Source organism: Equus quagga, chromosome 11 (genome assembly GCF_021613505.1).
Source record: "Equus quagga isolate Etosha38 chromosome 11, UCLA_HA_Equagga_1.0, whole genome shotgun sequence".
Classification (NCBI taxonomy): domain Eukaryota; kingdom Metazoa; phylum Chordata; class Mammalia; order Perissodactyla; family Equidae; genus Equus; species Equus quagga.
Genome location: NC_060277.1, coordinates 49240450 through 49259577, shown reverse-complemented (window position 1 = coordinate 49259577; position 19128 = coordinate 49240450). Strand labels below are relative to the sequence as shown.

The window sequence follows — 19128 nt, the reverse complement described above, 5'->3', positions numbered from 1 at the left end:
CCTAAGAGTAAGCCTGATTTTTATTTTTTCCTTCAGAAAAAATGTCCTAAAAAAAAAGTGCCATTTTGAAGTGTTATATGCTATTTGAAGAAATTTGCTAAGTACTTGAAAAGGTGATTTTGTGTGACTTTTCCTACTACTTGTCTTGTTATTGAAAGTTGGGACAAAACCTTATTTGTTGATTGCTGAAGAAGCATTTTATATAATCTAAAGCAAAGTTATTTCTGACGTCATCACTGTGTTCCTTCTATTACAAAGGTTCTGTTAGAACCATGGCTTGGCTCACTTTCTACCAGCCAATGCATTTGTTTTCCTCAGGGACGAACACTTAGCCTTAAAATCGTGTTTTCTGAGAAGGTGGAATTCCGTGAATACGAGTAGAGATGCTTCCCTCGAGATGGGGGAGGACACTGGGCTTGTCAGATCAATGCTGGTGTGTTCGCTGAAAGTCTTTTCCCTTACAACTGTGAAGCCGACAGTCTCTCTGCTAACATTTTAAAGTTGATAACTATTTCATAGATAAAATCCAAAGTCCTTTGTTAGTAGTGAAAGTTTTTATCAGTGAAAGTTTATTTTATTTTTTGGTCATAGAGGTGGAATATGATCACCTATAATGATGTTTATCTTTTCATGCTGTGTGCAAGTCAAGCATTTGAAGTGTGATTTCATATTTGCGTTGGTGTTCAGGAAGCCATTGGTCATCTGTATGTCCGAGAGAGCTGACGTCTATATTAGAGGACATTTATCTAAAGAAGAAATGTTCAGAAATGTGAAGTAAGTGACAATAGAGTTTTAGCTTCCATGTCACACTAAGGGAAGGTGAACTGGTAGGGAGTAGGGAAATTAGACCCACTTTTGTTGGTCCAGCTATTAAAAAACTTGTTCCCATTTCCACGGAATTCCGTTTTCTATTGTCTGAATAGGAAGCTTGTCATTGAGATGAGAGGACTTGAGCTGGTGGTGGAATAAAGGCAACTGTATACTTTATCTTCCAGACTTGGACAACAGGCATAAACTGAGGTTGTTCCTTGCAAACTGGGATATATAATTATCCACTTATGCTACTTTGTGGGAATATGTTAACTATCATGTTATGCAATTAAATCTTAAATAAAAGATTAGTGATAGTGAAATTAGAACTATAAAGGAAAGATTCTTAGTAAATCAAATTTAGGTCTCCTAAGTGTCCAAGAACTAAAAAAAAAAAAACCAAAAAAACCCCTCAAGAACATAAATGCCATTTCTTTGTTCGGTGATGATTTCTCTTAAATGTAATGTTAAAGAAGAATCTAAGATGGGTTATCTTTGCTAGTGGCTGCTGCTGCTTGTTCTCATGTGTAGTTTATTTTTGGTTATTGGCAAACTACCTGGGAATCATTGAATGATATGCTGTTTGTTGTGCTGGAAATTAAGTAATCTTTAATAGTTTGAAAATGTCAGCAAGTCCTAAATATATTTAAAATAATTTTAAAAGTTTCCCCCCAGATTGGGTGTTTAGTTATTTGTATTAAGTACAAGATGAAGATGAAAATATCATTATGTGACTTAATATGCCTTTTACTTTTTGGCTGCTCTACCAATCAGGAAATGATAAAATGACCCTTTCTATTAATAAAAATTTTTAATTTTTGCAAGTTTGGCTTTTTGAAATAATTGCCAAAGGGGAAGATTACATTATTCTCTAATGGTAAATTAAGAATCTGGGGAGATTCATTAACCATTGCAGTGTGTTTAGTCTTTCCATAAACTTTATTTTCATTACACTGAATCATATCATTAAAGGCCTGAAATGATTTTATAAAATTTATTTAATGGCAGACTGACTTTGGGGTTTATGTTTCTGAAAAAACGCCTTGATGAGAAAAACCCAGTGGGCAAGATCAAGATCTCATAGAAAAGTAGAGATTTAGGAGCAGATAAATATGACATTAAAATACTTTAGTTACATATTTAAAATAAGATAAATAGGGGCACTCCTTCCAAAAGAAATGAGTTATGGGCGCTCCTAAGATGGTGCTGACCTGCGTGTGCCCTCCCGTCTGTTCTCCCACAAGTCTTGTGTTCTAGAGATTATACTTCATCTTAAGGTTTTAAACTCATTTTTTTTGCTTGCAAGTTATTTTTTGTATCTAGATATATTTTGTTTTCCTTAATCTGGGCAAAATGCTTATGAAACTGCCCAGCCTTTTCACAAATTATCCTGGGGCTTATGGCCCTGGTTGTCATTGCCCGGTATTTGACCGGATATGAAGTGGCCAAAGTAACACGTGGTGTCAGGAAGTGTAGGGCAGGCGTAGAGGTTTAGGGAGCCTGAGTGGTGAGTGTCCTTTAGTTTAAGGGGACAGAGTATAACTGTGCATATATAATAGATCTCACATTGTAAAATGCTGGTGAAAAAATATAAAGCTGTTTCCTCAAAACAGAGATCGGTCAATCCCTTATGGCTAAGAGATTGCTGACTGGCCAATCTGTATATTTCTAGAACTTTCAAATCTCTTTTTGTGGGGGAGAGGGGGTTTATTTGATTGTTTTTATTGTTCCACTAAGGCATTTTAGATAATATGGTTGCATATAAAATTTCACTACATAGTCTAAAATTTAAGCTAAAAATAGCCACCTTTTCATTGCTTCCATGAGCCCTTTAAGGTTTATATACAATACAATGTTGAATTTCTCCCTTCTTTAAAACGGTAAGACTGGGACTGGCCCGATGGTGTAGTGGTTAGGTTTACACACTCCACTTCAGCAGCCGAGGTTCGCTCGTTTGGATCCCGGGCACAGACCTATACACCGCTTATCAAGCCATGCTGTGGCAGGCGTCCCACATATGAAGTAGAGGAGGATGGGCACGGATGTTAGCTCAGGGCCAGCCTTCCTCAGCAAAAGGAGGAGGATTGCAGTGGATGTTGCCTGAGGGCTAGTCTTCCTCAAACAAACAAAATAGAAAGAGAAAAGGTAAGACTGCCAATTATATCAGGAGGTGCAGTAATTATCAAATTGTACTGATTAACTGCAAAATGATCAAGGAATGAGCAAAATGTAGTGATAATAGTGCATTTTATATAATAGTGATCATTTGTAATCTTAAGTGATAAATAGCTAACCAGTAATTTGTCACTTGGTGTAGTTGGTCAGTTCACACAGCATCTTGGTTTGCTATGGTAGAAAATTTAGTTGAATATTTTTAGGGATAACAGATACTATCCCACGTGCTGGTGCTTTTATTGATAGATAATTCCTTTTAGACTTTTCAGAGAAAGCATTGGATGCTAAGTAACTATGATCAAAGGGGACTTTTGCTTTACACTATAGTTATAATTGCTTTTGAGATATTTATATATATTAACTCTTTGGTAAAATCATTTACAGAAGGTTCTTTTTCAAATTCATTTAGTAAGATTAATGGAAATATACTAAAATATTAGCAGATATTTGTTATTTCTAGGTAGAGGTATTATATTATGAATGATTTTAATTTTCTCCTTTATCCAAGATGTTATTTATTCCAAAATTTCCACCTGCTTACTTCATATCTCCATTTGGCTATGCAATAACTGTCTCAAAAATGTTCAAACCCACTACTGCTTTATCACTGGAAGTTCCCTACCTCAGGCCAAAAGCCCAGGAGGCTTCACGACCGCCTGTCTTTCCCTTACCCTGCATTTAATCCACCACTGCTTTAAAAATCTCTCTCTAATTTGACCACTTAACTTAGAACCTCTACTACCTAAGTCAAAACCACCATCTTTCTTCCCTGAACTATCAGTTTTTTCTCACAAGTGCTCCCTACAGAGTAGCTGGAAAGGCCTTTTAAAATTGAAATTAGGGTCAGCCCTCTGGGCAAGTGGGTAAGTTCATGTGCTCCACTTCAGCAGCCGGGTTCCTGCCAGTTTGTATCCTGAGCATGGGCCTAGCACCACGAGTCAGGCCACCCTGAGGCGGCGTCCCACGTAGCAGAGCCAGAAAGACCTACAACTAGAATATACAACTATGGACTGGGGGGATTTTGGGGAGAAGAAGCAAAAAAAAAAAAAAGAAGAAGGAAGATTGTCACCTGAGCTAACATTTGTTGCCAATCTTAAAAAAAAAACATTGAAAATTAGATCACAGCATCTCCTTGTCCCACTGGTGTCCTGTCATCCTCATAATGAAATCTAGCTCCTGACTGTAGCTGGGCTGCTCTACCTCTTAACCTCCTTTTTTTTTTTTTAAAGTAGTATTTTATTATGACTACTGAGGTTTTTTGTTGTTGTTGTTGTTGTTGCTGAGGAAGATTCACCCTGACCTAACATCTGTTGCCAATCTTCCTCATTTTGTTTGAGGAAGATTTGCCCTGAGCCAACATCTGTGCCAATTTTCCTCTATTTTGCATGTGGGATGCTGCCACAGTATGGCTGATGAGTGGTGTAGGTCTATGCCTGGGATCCAAACCCATGAACCTGGGCTGCCTAAGTGGAGTGCACCAAACTTAACCGCTATGCCCTGGGGCTGGCCCCAATTTTATTTTCTAGTGCTTTCTGCCCCCTTCACTCTTCTCGGGCCTCAGAGACCTTCTTGTTCCTTGAACAAATGTAATTATGGTTAAAAGAAATTAAACATAAGGCTAAAAGCATGTACTTCTGACCATGGCTTCAGAATATCTTACAGAGCAGACAAAAATAGAAACATTGATCCAGATAAGACAAAAATGCCCTGGATGAGTGACTTAAGTTTCTTATGATATAGTGTTATCTTTCATGTTTTTCATAATACCATATTTTGAATAACATTTAGAACTTGTAATATAAATATAGCTAATGCTGATTTAAATAATTATGAAAGCAAATATGAAAAATTAATTCTCTTTTCGTTTCATAAATGAATGGTATATTTTGATAGCATGTGATTCAAGTTTTCCTGTAATATCACTAACTCACCATTTAACAAAAATTCAATGTGGGATTTTCTTTTTCTTCTTAATTGTTCCACATTGGCTTGTATCTTTTTCAAATTTAACTAAATGATGATGAGAGAGGTCCTTAGTTACACAGTATTAATATTGTTGCTGGAGGCCAGGCTGGTGGCATAGTGGTTAAGTTCATGCACTCTGCTTTGGCAGCCCAAGGTTTGCAGGTTCGGATCCTGGGCACAGAGCTAACACCACTTGTCAAGCCACGCTGTGGCAGTGTACCACATAAAATAGAGGAAGATTGGCACAAATGTTAGCTCAGGAGCAATCTTCCTCAAAAAAACAAAAAATTGTTGCAAAGGTCATGTAGTAATTGAAGTCTCAGAAGGAGAGGAGAATGATAGGAAATCTTAAGACATAGAATCTACAGACAAGGACATTAGCCAGAGGAAAAAATGAAACGTTACTTACAGGCAACAATACTGCAAATTATGGCTTACTTCTCATCAGAAACAATGGAACCCAGAAGACAATGGAATGACATCTTTAAAGGATTGTGAGAAAAAAATAACCCAGAAATCTACATTCAGTAAAAACTATCCTTCAGGAATAGAGGAAAATAAGGAATTTTCAGATTAACAAATAATGAGAGAATTCACTGCTGTTAGACTCATACTACAAGAAATACTTAAAGTAAATGCTGAAAGAAAATGACACCACATGGTAACTCAGATCTATAACTGAAAACTACAGAATACAACTTCTTTCCATGTGCACAGAATGTTCACTAAGATAGACCTTATGTGATGCCATAAACAAGTTTTAATAAGATTTAAATGTTTGAAATCTTACATAGTATTTTGTTTGACCAGAGGGGAATTAAGTTAGATATTAATAACAATAAGATAGAAAATATCTAAATATTTGGAAATTAAAGGTATAGTTCTAAATAATGATAGGTCAAAGAAGAAATCACAAGAGAAATTATAAAATATGAATTGAAGAATAATGAAAACAAATAAAATTTGTGGGGAGCAGCTAAAACAGTACTTTGAGGAATATGCATAACTGTAAATGTTCATATTAGAAAGGAAAATCAAAACAGCAAAGTTTCCCCCTTAAGGTAGGGAAAGAAAACAAAATATATTAAGTAGGAGGAAGGAAATAATAAGAACAGAAATCAATAAAATGAAAAAGAGACAACAGAAATTAACAAAACCAAAGAAAATTGGTTCTTAGGGAGGATTAATACAATTGATAATCCTCTAGCAATACTGATTGAGAAAAGGAGAGAGAACACATAAATCAGAAATATTGGGAAAGTGGAAATATCATTACAGACCCAACAAGCATCAAAATGTTGCAAGGGAATACTATGAATAACTTTGTATACTGCACATTTGTTGGCCTGGGTGCTCTAACAGTGATAGAGGGGCAAGGAGCAGGACTTGGGAGGGGTCGGGAAGGGGAGAGAACTGTAAAGCACCTAATATGTGCTCGTGACTCTGCTGGGAACTTTACATACCTTTTATTTAATCCTCTCACTCTCTTAGTGTAGTGTCTGTTATGCTCACTTTTATAGGTTAGGAAATGGAGGCTCAAGGAGGGGAATTAATTTGCCCAAGTCTAGATAGCAGACAAGTAAAGGAACCAGAGACCACACTACATCTGTCTCCAGGGCCTGTGTGCTCCCTTGACTCTTTCTGTGTTGTGATCATATCAGTAACTAATCACAGCAAAGTACAGAGCTGATGGAGCATGAAATACAGAAACTGGATCTCCTGTGTGGGGTGTTACTCAGGTTTCTGATGACTGAGTTGTTTCTTCTTATTTATTTAATCCAAAATAGAATGACTTTTTCAAGTTTAGTATTCTCAAAACCCGTTTCCTCTGTTTGTACAATGAAATCCGTTTAAATTAATCAGAAGGTTGTTACACAATAAGTTGAATATTAAGAAAACTTTTTCTTTGCCATAAAGATGAAATTGTCCCCCGACCCCCGACGTGGCCATGGACAGCATTTCAGTAATTAAATGTTCATTCTTATAAAGAAAGAGTAATTACACTCTGAAAAGTAGATTTTGTTTTGTTCTATCATAAAAAATGGCAGGTAAGCTTTCTGCAGATGTTTCCTGATATGTTAAAGAGAAAGGAAGCTTTTTTTAAAATGACTATTTTCACATTGTATCTGGCAAGTAGAGTGTTTCAAGAAAAGATGATTTCTGTTTGTAGAATGTAAAACATTTTGAGGCATGTTTAAAAATAATGAAAGGTGAAATAGAATACATTTTTGTAGGTATTCTGTTACAGTCTGATTAAGCTTACAATATTTAAACATTTACATTAGGAGATGAACTAATAGTGGTTCAGTGGTTCATCTCAGAAATATGTATGTGATGCTCATGTTAAACTCTAGGAGAAACATATTTACATGTATTGAAATGTGGTTCATGCTAATTATATAATTAAAACCATTATACTAAATTACTTTTGAGAACAAATTGTAGAATTTTTCTTATGAGTTTCTTAGACGATCTCTTGTGAATGCCAAAAGCTTATCACACACCTTTTTATTCTGCATAATGTTTAGTTCTGTAATCAGGATATAGTCAGCATGAAACGTGTTGGAGGACTGGGTGTTTGAAATGCTGACTTTTCTAGCAAAGCCACGTATTGTCAAGTAGGATATAGGAGCATTTTCCAATACAGCCAGCGTGTTCCAATACAGCCAATGTGTGTCTGTTACGTATCAGTGTAATCCAAAGGAACTCGAATTTTCTAGCTAATCAGACCTTGAAAACAACAACCAGTTCTATCAATTGCGCTTTTGTTTCTGTTTAGCTTTAAACTATATTTTTAATTTGTTGTTTTCTTCAGTTACATTGTGAAGGGAAAAGGGAAAATATTATATGAAGTTGTGCTGAAACAAAGTTCTGAAATAAAATGAAATATGAGCTATGCTGTGAAGCAAACATTGCAATGTGAACCTAGGAACGAAGCGGCATTTATTGGAAAACTCAGATCTGTGGGCTGGCAGCACTGCTTATGTTTGAGATTCAGAAATATCAGTGTTAGCTTAAGTGGGATGGCGATGCTTTAAAAAATAGGGCAGGATTTCCAGTGTGCACGGCAAGAAGTTTAGATAGGCCTTTATTTTATCAAAACTAGGAAGCAAAAGAAAATCATACAGGGAAAAGTCTTCACATGATATTACCTGAACTCAAAGGATAATTCTGTTGTACCTGCTGGCTTCAGTTAGTAGGATTTATGTAATCCTGTGTCAAGATGCTCTAGTGTCGTGGTAGTGCTACTGTAATAAACCTAGCAGATGAGATGGAGAAAAAGTATTTCAAAGCTAGCTGAGTTCACTTATGAGTTGAACTGAAAAAGCCTGACAAAAATAGATAATTAGAAAGACAAAATAAACTGAAATTTAGGGCAGAACATATGAAATAAAATAAAAAGAATTTTAGAGAATGTCCAACACAACTTTCCACTTTCTCTGCTCTGCTCTCCCTTGATGCCCTTGGACTTCTTTGCATGCCCATGAGTGTGCCCACACAAACCCACATGAGGGACAGGCACAGGCATCTGTGTAAGAATCGGCAGGGGTCTTTGGGCCTAGAGCAGGAAGACCCTAGAGAGAGTCAACTCTGTGCCAAGATCTCTTTTTTCAAAAAACTAGCCCACAATAAAATGAGAACAAGACGAATACTGTCTCCACCTCCTCTTCCCCCTTCCCAGACCCCCTCTCCCGTCCCCTCTCATATTTAATGGAAATAGAAGTTCTTCAGACGTCCACATCCCTCTTGGGAAGGTCAGTCCTTTATTCTATGATATTGTTCATCTTCTTTTATTTGTGTTGATGTTAATTGGCTTTCGTTTTAATGTCTTTGTAACAAGTGAACCTGATGTCCAGCGCTCATTTCTTCATTTTTGGTTAGGAAGCTGTACCGGTTCATTAGCTGTGCTGGAGACCTGTGTCTTCATGGCGATGCAGACATTTTAGCTCCTTAGAGCTTAGAGACTTTTTAGAGTGTCTATTTTGTCTTTTTTTATTACACAACTGAAAGATCCACTTAGGTGTGTCTCCAAGAAAATATTAAAAGGAACAGCCTGTCCTAAAAGGGGTGTTCCAAGAATGTTCAAGTTTTTCAGTAATTTTCTAAAAATCTTACACATTTCATGGTTTTAAAAATGTTGGAGCTAAGTAATCAAGGAATTCACTTGCAGGTAATATTGGGCCATTGAGTTCCAAATTAGGTAATTAATTGGAAAGAAATACATTTTTTATGAGGGCTTTTTTCCCCCCTTTAGTTCATTTTTTTATCCATTTGTTACTGATTTGCTGGTATTCTGTTTAAGGAAAATGGGGAACATAAAATGTGAAAATAGAGTTAAGGACGTATGGCCAACATTTATTATGCCAGGCTCTTTGCCTGGATTATTTCATTTACAATACTATTAACACAAAACTATAACAAAAAATGATACTATAAAATAAGAACCCTGTCTCCATTTTACAGATGAAGGAACTGAGGCACAGAGAAGTTTAGCAACTTGATCAAGATCACACAGTTAGTAAGCAGGACATTTAAACCTTGGCCCTGTGATTCCAGACTGCTAAGTTTCCCCAAAATCTCTGACAGAAAAACAGATACTGTATCTCTAGTAAAAGCTGAAAAACACTTCTATTAAATATTTGTGAGTATGTTTATAAAGAATTTGGACCATTGGAATTAGTCTTATAATAGCTTTTCTGTCTCTTTTAATACATGACTAATACAAATTTTATTGATGGAAAAACAAATACTATAAATAATTCCTAGTTGAATAATCCTTTTTCTGTTTTTTTAAGCAGCAAGATAATTTTTCAAGCATTATAAAATTATCAAATTGTGCAACAATTGCTTTGTCATAAATTTTGGCCAGTTTTTAAAAAAGCACAAGTGAGCACATCATCTTTGTGATACTGTTATTTGTTTTTTTCTTCAGGAATTAGATTTCTATATAATTTTAAAAAGGTTGCGTATAATCTAAGTTTTCAAATCCAGTAAACTTCCATATTACTGATAGGAGAAGTTTGGCAAGCAAGCTTTCTAACTTAATTTACAGTTCTTCAAAGACAACATCAATAACTAATTGTTAGGTGGTATGTCTGTGTGTTGTGAGTTCTGAGTGTGAAAGTTTTTTCTTTTTCTTTTTTGAGAAAGATTAGCCCTGAGCTAACATCTGCTGCCAACTCTCCTCTTTTTTGCTGAGGAAGACTGGCCCTGAGCTAACATCCGTGCCCATCTTCCTCCACTTTATATGTGGGATGCCTACCAGAGCATGGCTTGCCAAGTGGTGCCATGTCCGCATCTGGGATCTGAACCTGCGAACCCTGGGCCACTGAAGTGGAACATGCGCATTTAACCACTGCACCACCAGGCTGGTCCCCTGAGTGTGAAAGTTTTGATCTTTATTTTGATGTTCAAGTTGTAGAGTTACTTCCCAAAATTGGTTAATAACCTTATTTTATGAGATGACCAGATCCTCACCTGGGAAATGGAAACATAATTCAAGCAATCTTTTCTATATTTTAGTAGCCTTTAAAACTATTTTACTATGTTCTGGAAGAATGAAAAAGCAATATTTAAAAATCAACATTAAATATAAAAGAAGTGAAATATATCACAAGTTAAATGTATACTACCTCTTTTTAAAAAATTGTTTTACATTATCAACAAACATGAAGACAAAGCTACTAGACTGATAAGATTCATTGTTATGATATAGTTACTTTGGAAAGGAATATAGGTTTTTCATTTTTATGACCTAAAAGTACTTGATTAAAAATAACAGCATCAGAGAGCACAACTGACTATTCTGTGCCAAGTAGTTTCTAGTCTCTAACTGACAGCTCTGGATTCATTATGTGCCTAGTTTTTAGTTTTACTAGTGATTATTTTATTTGAATTAATTGTGAATAGATTTGAAGTTGTCGTAAACCCTTTAGGGGGATTGTATCTCTCTTGGTTTGAGGCACTGTAGTATTTGGGGATTGGTAATTTGCAGGCCTAGAGACTGGATATCATTTGCTACTTAGAGCTCACAGCCTGAGCCCCAGGAGAGGATGCTGCGACATCTCTAAGCTGTGGGTTCCCTCTAGGCTTGGAAGAAGCTCCTTACTTCAGGTCTGTTTTCCACTCAGCTTTATTTTTAACTTCCTGTTGCCGTAATCTTCTTGTTATTGTACCATTTTTATATTTTCTATTAATTGTGCTTATTTCAGGGAGGAGAAGAAAGTGTAGATACAGTGGTTCTTAGATTAGCTGTGTGCCTAGGCTGATGTGTTAGGGAAATCGGCTAAACCTGTTTTCAAACTAGACCAGGATGACAGGGGTTGCAGGAACCTCTAAAATGTCAGAGTGAGAAACTTGGACATGACCTCTCAGAAGCTTGGGAAAAACTGGATGCAGTTTAACACCATCTGTGAATGCTTTTGAGACTCTGTCACACATTCTGTCTTTACTATTCTTCCTCATTCCTCCAAATTAAGGATCTTTTTCTCTCTCTCTTTTTTTTTTAATAAAAACAATGCTTTCCTTACTTATGGCCTCAGACATTTACTGTTTCTTCCATATGCCTTTAAAAATAAATTCTTTTATAGGCCATTTAAGTATCATTCTGGGGGCTTCTTAGTTGACTTTGAAATCCCCTTCAGTTGAGAGTTGATTTTTGAGTTGTTTGGTAGAAGTTTGGGAGCACAGTGTGACCAGTGATTGAATTTATCTTGGTCTTAAAGAAGAAGAGATGTCACTTGTTTTAAATTCAGCTGTTGTCTGAAAATGTTAACTTGAGTACTTTTTAGAAGGCTTTTAGAAAATATAATTTTTCTAAAATACGAGTCCCTTACGGTGTTTTAGAAAACATAACAATTAGTAATTTTTTCCTCTGGGATTCTAAAGGACTGTTGAAGGGAACCAACCAATTCTCTAGTGTGAAACTTTGAATGGAGAGGGAGTTAAGTGGAGGTGTCATGAAGTGATGCTGTGTAAATTTGTAACTCACAAGGTCCTTAGGTCTGAGTCTGTTTGCTCTACCCCACCTCTCTTTTCAGAAACGTGAAGGAAGAAATGATATGTTGCTGAAGCAGATCAGACACACACGTTTATGGATTTATGATCTTTCTGACTGACATATATGAAAACCTCAATTTCAGTTAAGAGTGAGGCATGACTTTACTTAGTGTCATAGTTTTATGCAATTTGATCAACATCTTCCTTAAGTTGGGATACTAATTTAGTGAGGAAACAGTAAAAAACAGAACCAAACCAAAGATTGTTTTATATGAACACAAAGGAATGTTGGAAAAAAATAAAGTTTAGAAAATAGCCTATAATTTGTTGAAGGTAAGGAATGCTATGGTAATAATAAGTGATTAATTCAAAAGTGATTATCATGCTGATAAGATCAAATATTCTAAATTACATTTGTGAAATGTCAAAAGAGTCTAAGAAAGTGGACATATTAGCAATGCTGTGGTAGTTTCATAGGTTCTTTACCTGTAAGAGGCTTTGGGCAGACCTGAGGTGGTGGTGTTGTCTTTGGTGGGGTGGGGTCAGTTGATATCTTTTACCATTGCTGTGTTTTGGATTTTGAACTTCTGGATCTGATTTAATGGGTTTGCTATAAATTTTTATTTGTTCTCTAATGTCCCACTTAACTTCTGAATTTCATTTTTTAAACATCAATAATTGTGTAGTTCTGACTTTCCTAGAAAAATTAAAATTACCAAAATTGACCCAAGAAGAAAAAGAAAATGTAAATCTCCCTGTAGTATGAAAGAAATTGAGACAATAGCTGTTTTCCCTTAAAGACAGCATCAGGCCCAATTGATTTTATAGGTAAGTTCTACCAGAGTTCAATGTTTTATATACAAAGTATTCTAGAAAATAGGAGAAAGAACCTGACATCTCATTTTATGAAGTTAGTATAACTTCAAAATTGGACAATTCAAGAAGAGAAAACTGAAGACCAAACTCACTCATAAACTTAGATGCAAAGTTCTTATAGAAAACTGAGGCCAGAATACTCAAGACCAAGTTGAATTTATTCCAGGAATGGCAGATTGGCTTAACATTAGACAATCTGTTAATATAATTCTTTACGTTAGCTGACTAAAAGAAGAAAAACTATGTAATCATCTCAGTGAATGCAGAAAGAACATTCACTAATTTTCAGCACCTGCTTGTAATTAAAAGGAAGAAATTCTTAGCAAATTAGTAACTTCCTTTACGTGGTGAAGGTTATATACCAAAAACGTACAGCAAAGATTATATTTAATGGTAAATGTTGGAAGTATTACCTTTAAAATCAGAAACCTGGAAACCCACTGGAACTAATTATATTTACTGTCTCACTAGATGTCCTAGCCAGCACAGTAAGACAAGAATAAGAATTAAAATCTATAAGAACAGGAGAAAAGGAGAAAGAAAACTGTTGTTTATTCACAGAGAACATGACTTTCTACATAGAAAACTCAATTTAATCTATATATTGCTTATTAGGATTATTTGGAGAGTTTAGCAATGTTGCTATAAACATCAAATACAAACTGAAAACGCAATTTTTAAAAACATCGGTATCTATAGTAGCAATTATAGATATGTGGGAATAATCTTTAAAAAGTCATTTGAGAGCTTTATGGAAAAATTATAAGACTTAAAGTCATTAAACAATTTTAAAATGATTTTTTAAAAAAAGACTATGTTCCTAGCTATGGAGATTCATTACAATCCTAAGTGGTTGTCTAATTGATCTATAGCTTCAGTCCAACTTCAAACAAAATCCACGCAGGTTTTTTCTTGAAATTGACAAGTTGATTCTAAAATGTTGTAGACGAGTAAGAGTCCCAAATACTCCAAACAGGAAGAACGAGGCGAGGGATGATTTCTGCGACATGTTGATGCAGAAGGAGCAGCCCATGTATGGATAATATTGGCATCATTTGTCTTCGTGTTCCTCACAAGGTGCTCAGACATCCAGGACTGATGGCACCTGCCCGTCCGCTCACCTGCAGAGCCGTGGGACCAGATCAAGCCCGTCCAACTTGACTTCTGCTCCTAGTGCGTTCCTCCTATCTTAGCCGCTGCTTTCAGGGATTAAATGAAAAGGCATGCACGCATCACTGATATGTGGACGGCTTTGACTGACAGTGGTTCAGACCACAGACTCTAGAGCCCGACTGCCTGGATTCAGAGCCCGCCTCCACACTTATTGCTGTGTGATGCATGTTTGTCCCATCTTTCTCTGCTTCAGTTTCCTCCTCTGGAAAATGGGGGAAATAACAGTACTTTTTGCATAATGCTATTGTGAAGATTAAATGAATTAATCTATGTAAAACTAGTAGAACATTATCTGGCACACAGTACTCAGGAAGTATTAGCTGTTACTGTTTTTCATTCTTTACACCGTTACTCTTTTTCTCAAAATGCTTTCATCAAGGTGTCGTCTTTTGACCATACTTTGCATTAATTCAATGTTAAATTGCTAATAGTCAAACAATATGTACCTTAAGTGATAAAAACAATGAATAGCAGGTTTATTTAACAAATAAATATGAGCATCTTCTATAGACTAGGGTTTAAGGAACTATCAGATCAAAGATATCGTTTTAGTGGGGAGAGACATTTGTCAATGAACAACATGATTACTGAGACGCCAGTATAAAGGGAGTATGTACACAATACAACTTAAACACAGAGAAAAGGTGCCTGAATGGACCTAAGAAAATCAGTCCAGAAGACTCATAAAGAATGTAGGATTTTTTCTGAGATTTGAAAAATAGGTAAAGTTGTCCTTGGCATGTAAGCTGATAAGCCAGCTGGGGCTGATATGACTGGAATCCATTCAAAGGAAGCTGGTATTTAATAACCTTTGTGAGGTTGTGGCAACAGGATGAGTGTTGACGAAAAGACGCCATCAGACACAGGTAAAGAATTTAGTTTCATTGATGGAGAATGATACAGAAACTGATGGAAACAAATAAATCAAGTGATGACAAAGCATGTTGGCACATGCAGGCATAGCTTTGCATTTTCCCATGGAGTCATGTAGCTGTGGATTGATACCAGGCAGGAGCGCCCCCTTTGCCTTCTTCCTGGCCCTAACTTCCTCCTGGGAGTTGGCTCCGTGCCTACTGGAGAGTCTCCTTCTAGAGACTGGCTCCAAACCTACCTGCTAATCCAGAGCAAGTGGCTGGTACAAGTAAACCACAGCACATTTCTGAACAGTGTTTACTGTTGAGACTGCATGAGGCGAAGATCAATTTCCAGAAGCATTCCTCATCAGGCCAAGCTCCTGCCCGTCGGCGATCTGTTCGTGAAAGTTCTCTATCCTCCCAGCAGAACCTTGGTCCTCAAGCGTCTCCTATCATTTTTTTTTTTTTTAAAGATTTTATTTTTTCCTTTTTCTCCCCAAAGCCCCCCCGTACATAGTTGTGTATTCTTCGTTGTGGGTTCTTCTAGTTGTGGCATGTGGGACGCTGCCTCAGCGTGGTCTGATGAGCAGTGCCATGTCCGCGCCCAGGATTCGAACTAACGAAACACTGGGCCGCCTGCAGCGGAAGCGTCTCCTATCATTTAAGTTACTTACCCAAGAGCTTATTCTGAGGTTTGCCCCTCAGTCCTTCAACTGATCTTCACCACCAACTCTTCTTTCCCCAAAGGCATAATGACATCAGAGAAAGAGCCTGTATTTAATTAGACAGACTGGGATTATAGTCTGCCATGCAATAGCTGTGTTTTCTTGGGAAGATTGTTTTCCTTTATAAATCTCAATTTCCATTTATGAAAAATGGGGATCATCAATCTAATGCAGAGGGATTATATGAGATAATGTATGCGAAGTGCGTAGTGCATTGCCAGATACATAATAGGAATACAGTAAGTTGTATTAGTTTCTCTTTTTTCCATATTAAAATTGGCTGTATCCAATGTTAAATGCCTCTACTCACGCTCTGTCAGTGTTCTGTGCTTTATAGTGCTAATGATTTTCTGACCTCTATGACATTTTTTCATACGCATCCCCCATGAAAGATCACGCCTCTTTTAAAATTTCAGTACGGTAAATTTAAACTTAAAAGTTTCCAGATGTGTCCATTAATGACTACAAAAATACCTTCTACTGAAAACTATCAATACACTGAAAAGGTAACAAAATTACAGAATACGTAGACATTTTAGAAAATGTATAAATTATTTCAATTTAGGCATCTTTTAATAAGAAACATGATCTAAATGTCCAAATTGACATTTGTTAGTTCTCATTGTCTCTTTCTTTTTAGCAGAATATGAAGTACACACTTCACAATAGAGATTTTTTTTTTATTAGGATATAAACCCATTTAAAGAGAAAAAATTTATTGACATTGTAGATAATCCATTCAAATGGAATTGTGTCCAGATATATTTTGGACTACTTACCACTGTAAATGTGTCTTGAAATAAAAACAAACTTTAAAAAATATTGAAACTATTCTCAAAGTAAAATCGTAGACTACCTTACCCTTCATTCTATTTAATCCAGCAAAAAGTTTTGAATGCTGAATACTGCAACGGTTTCTACAGGTGCAGCTAAGGGACGGTCCCTGACCCCGAATGCTCACTGTCTAATGAGAAATAAAATAAATATACAAATTAATTATAAAATAGAATAAGGTGAGCAAAATTGGAAAAACAGAAAAGGTTACACTAACTGTAAGGTCCATGAAGCAGTGGCTATTTCTTTCCGTTTTTGTCACTGTGTACCTAAGTGTATATGTATGTCATTTTATATTTACACTTTTGGGATTATTCATTGTGTGTGTGTGTATTTGGTTTCCTGTTTTTTATTTGGACATTGTCCTGTATCCTTAATTATGTTAAAAATATTGTTTAACGGTTATATGGTATTCCATCATATAAGAGGAGTTTAAACATTCTTCTATTGTCAACCATTTAGTTTATCTATTCATCACTTCAAGCCTCAACAGAAAGGTAAGAGCAAAATATCACTAACATTGATTTTTAACGTAAACTGTTTTCAAATATATTTTTCTCTATATATGTCAAGGTTAGTACCAGATCATTACATTATAATGTTTAACTTTGTATATATAATTCTTAAACAATACCATTCAGATTAAATGAGAAAAAAGTAGGTACATTTTCTTATTTACTAATTTAGCTTGCCATTCACATATATAGTCATGTGTCACTTAACAACAGGAATACATTCTGAGAAATGTGGTGTGAGGTGATTTTGTCATTGTGCGAACATCATAGAGTGCACTTACACAAACCTAGATGAGATAGCCTGCTACACCTAGGCTATGTGGTACTAACCTTATGGGATCACTATCGTATATGTGGTCCACTGGTGACTGAAATGTCGTTATGTGGCACGTGACTGTATATGCACACGCACACGATTTTCATAATTTTACCCAAATTAAACAATATAATTTATTTTGTACCTGCCATTACTTGTTTTAATATTTTATTGTTAAAATATTTCTTTATAATAGACCTGTTGGTTATTTTTTGGTCTGCTATTAAAAATATAGATATTGACAACAAATTTGAATATCAAGAATGCATTTTACCTATTTTTGTCTCATACTTTCTATAGCTTCATCGTTAATTTTATGAAAATATTTCTCTCTGAAATATTTACTTGTTACATAACATTGACTTTTCGTTATTTGAGTTAGAGAGGAAGTAGTATTATCCTGTATTTTAGCCTTTTGTTTTTTGCATCTATGCGATGTAGGTCATAGTATTTCACTAGGGTGACGTGAAGAATAAATGCTTTAGAAATACGTAAAGCCCCTGCCACAATGTATGACACACAGGAGGCACGGAATAAATGACCGCTTCATTCTCTTTCTTTCTTGTTTGTACCATAAGTTAGTGCTTAAACCGGTCTGTAGAGGATTCTATAAGGAAAAACGCTCTATCAGTTGAGCCTTTGAAAACGTGAAAATAGCTGTCCGGGACAGCGCTCCCATCAGGCAGTTGCTGGACTAGAGTGGCTTCTAAGGTTTCATTCATGTTCCGTAATTTCGAGATTCCGAAACAGTGAAAATAACTGGTAGGCTTCGTTAGGTAGTACAGTCTCACGTTTAGGATAATTTAGTTTGACAGTCAAACAGTAAAACAGATGTTAAAACATTTACAAACCTCAGTGAGCTATTTTTTAATTCAGAGTTCAATCATCTTAAGAACTTAAGCTATATTTGATTTTCTTAGATTTTCCTTAAATCATGATGATTTAATTTGTATATAAAAAGTGATTCTAGTTGTATATCATTATGCGACAAAATATTCAGTGAAAGTCAAACACAAACTGGTTATTTTTTTTTTTTTCATTTTGCATCAGTCTTTTTTCCATCTAGGTGGTCCTTATTTTAGTTCTTTACAAGGATAAAGATATGCTTCTTTCCATCAGAACTTCCCAACAACCACTGGGTTCACATCATGGGACTGTACGATGGGTAACAACATGAAGCAAATGTGTTTGTGATGATCATTCTTCATTCATTTTAACTTCATTTTTAATTAGTGGAGAAAATTATGGAATCAAGATGCTTCCCATAAAGAGTTCTTAAAGTGCTTCAGACCACTAGCTTTTGCTTTCTGCTTTCTTTGCCTAGAAGTACAGGCCAAAATGAGAGGAAAGTGATCTTGTTTGTTTTACTCCCGCAGGGACTAGCTATTGTTTTCCTGCAGCCCGGGCCTGGGTTTTGTTACAGAATGCTCTGTAGACGGCTCCTGTCTCATGCACAAACTGCGCTGACCTTGGACTGCGAGGGAGGGCAGAAACCATTTTGGAGCACTGAACAGTGTGGCTTTTATTCTGTTTGTTTTCAGACTTTCTAACTTGGCTCAAATCAGGCTTCTGAGAAGAGAATCTTGGGCTGGGGTTTAGATGAGAGCGGCATTTCTGCAAAGATGAACAAGATTTACCCTATCAACCTTTCACATTGGGTGCTCTCTCTGGGCTTGCTCTAATTCTTCAAAAACTCTTCCTTCCAATTCCTTTCAGCCTTGGTTGAGCTGTCAGGGTGAGATATGTCCTTCCTCCCTTCCTGGGATTCTGACATACACACTTGGGGCCTCTGCAGTTTTTCCCTTCACCCTCAAGGGGCGGACCTAAGCTAGAATTCAAAGACCCCTGTATTCATTTTCTATTGTTGCCGTAACAAATCGCCACAA

At 36.1% G+C, this 19128-nt stretch overlaps 1 protein-coding gene across 6 annotated transcripts in view; it reads left to right on the top strand.

The window, feature by feature from the left end:
• Positions 1–19128, top strand: part of BCKDHB (branched chain keto acid dehydrogenase E1 subunit beta) — a 228280-nt gene that overhangs the window by 172987 nt on the left and 36165 nt on the right. The window contains exon 10 of one of the 6 annotated variants that reach the window (XM_046675343.1): positions 13903–15358. The exons of the other annotated variants lie outside the window; for them this stretch is intronic. Within the exon in view, the coding sequence (XP_046531299.1) occupies positions 13903–13986 (84 nt within the window). The 3' untranslated portion in view covers positions 13987–15358. Of the gene's footprint in view, positions 1–13902; positions 15359–19128 lie in introns of those variants that run through there. 6 annotated transcript variants of the gene reach the window in all.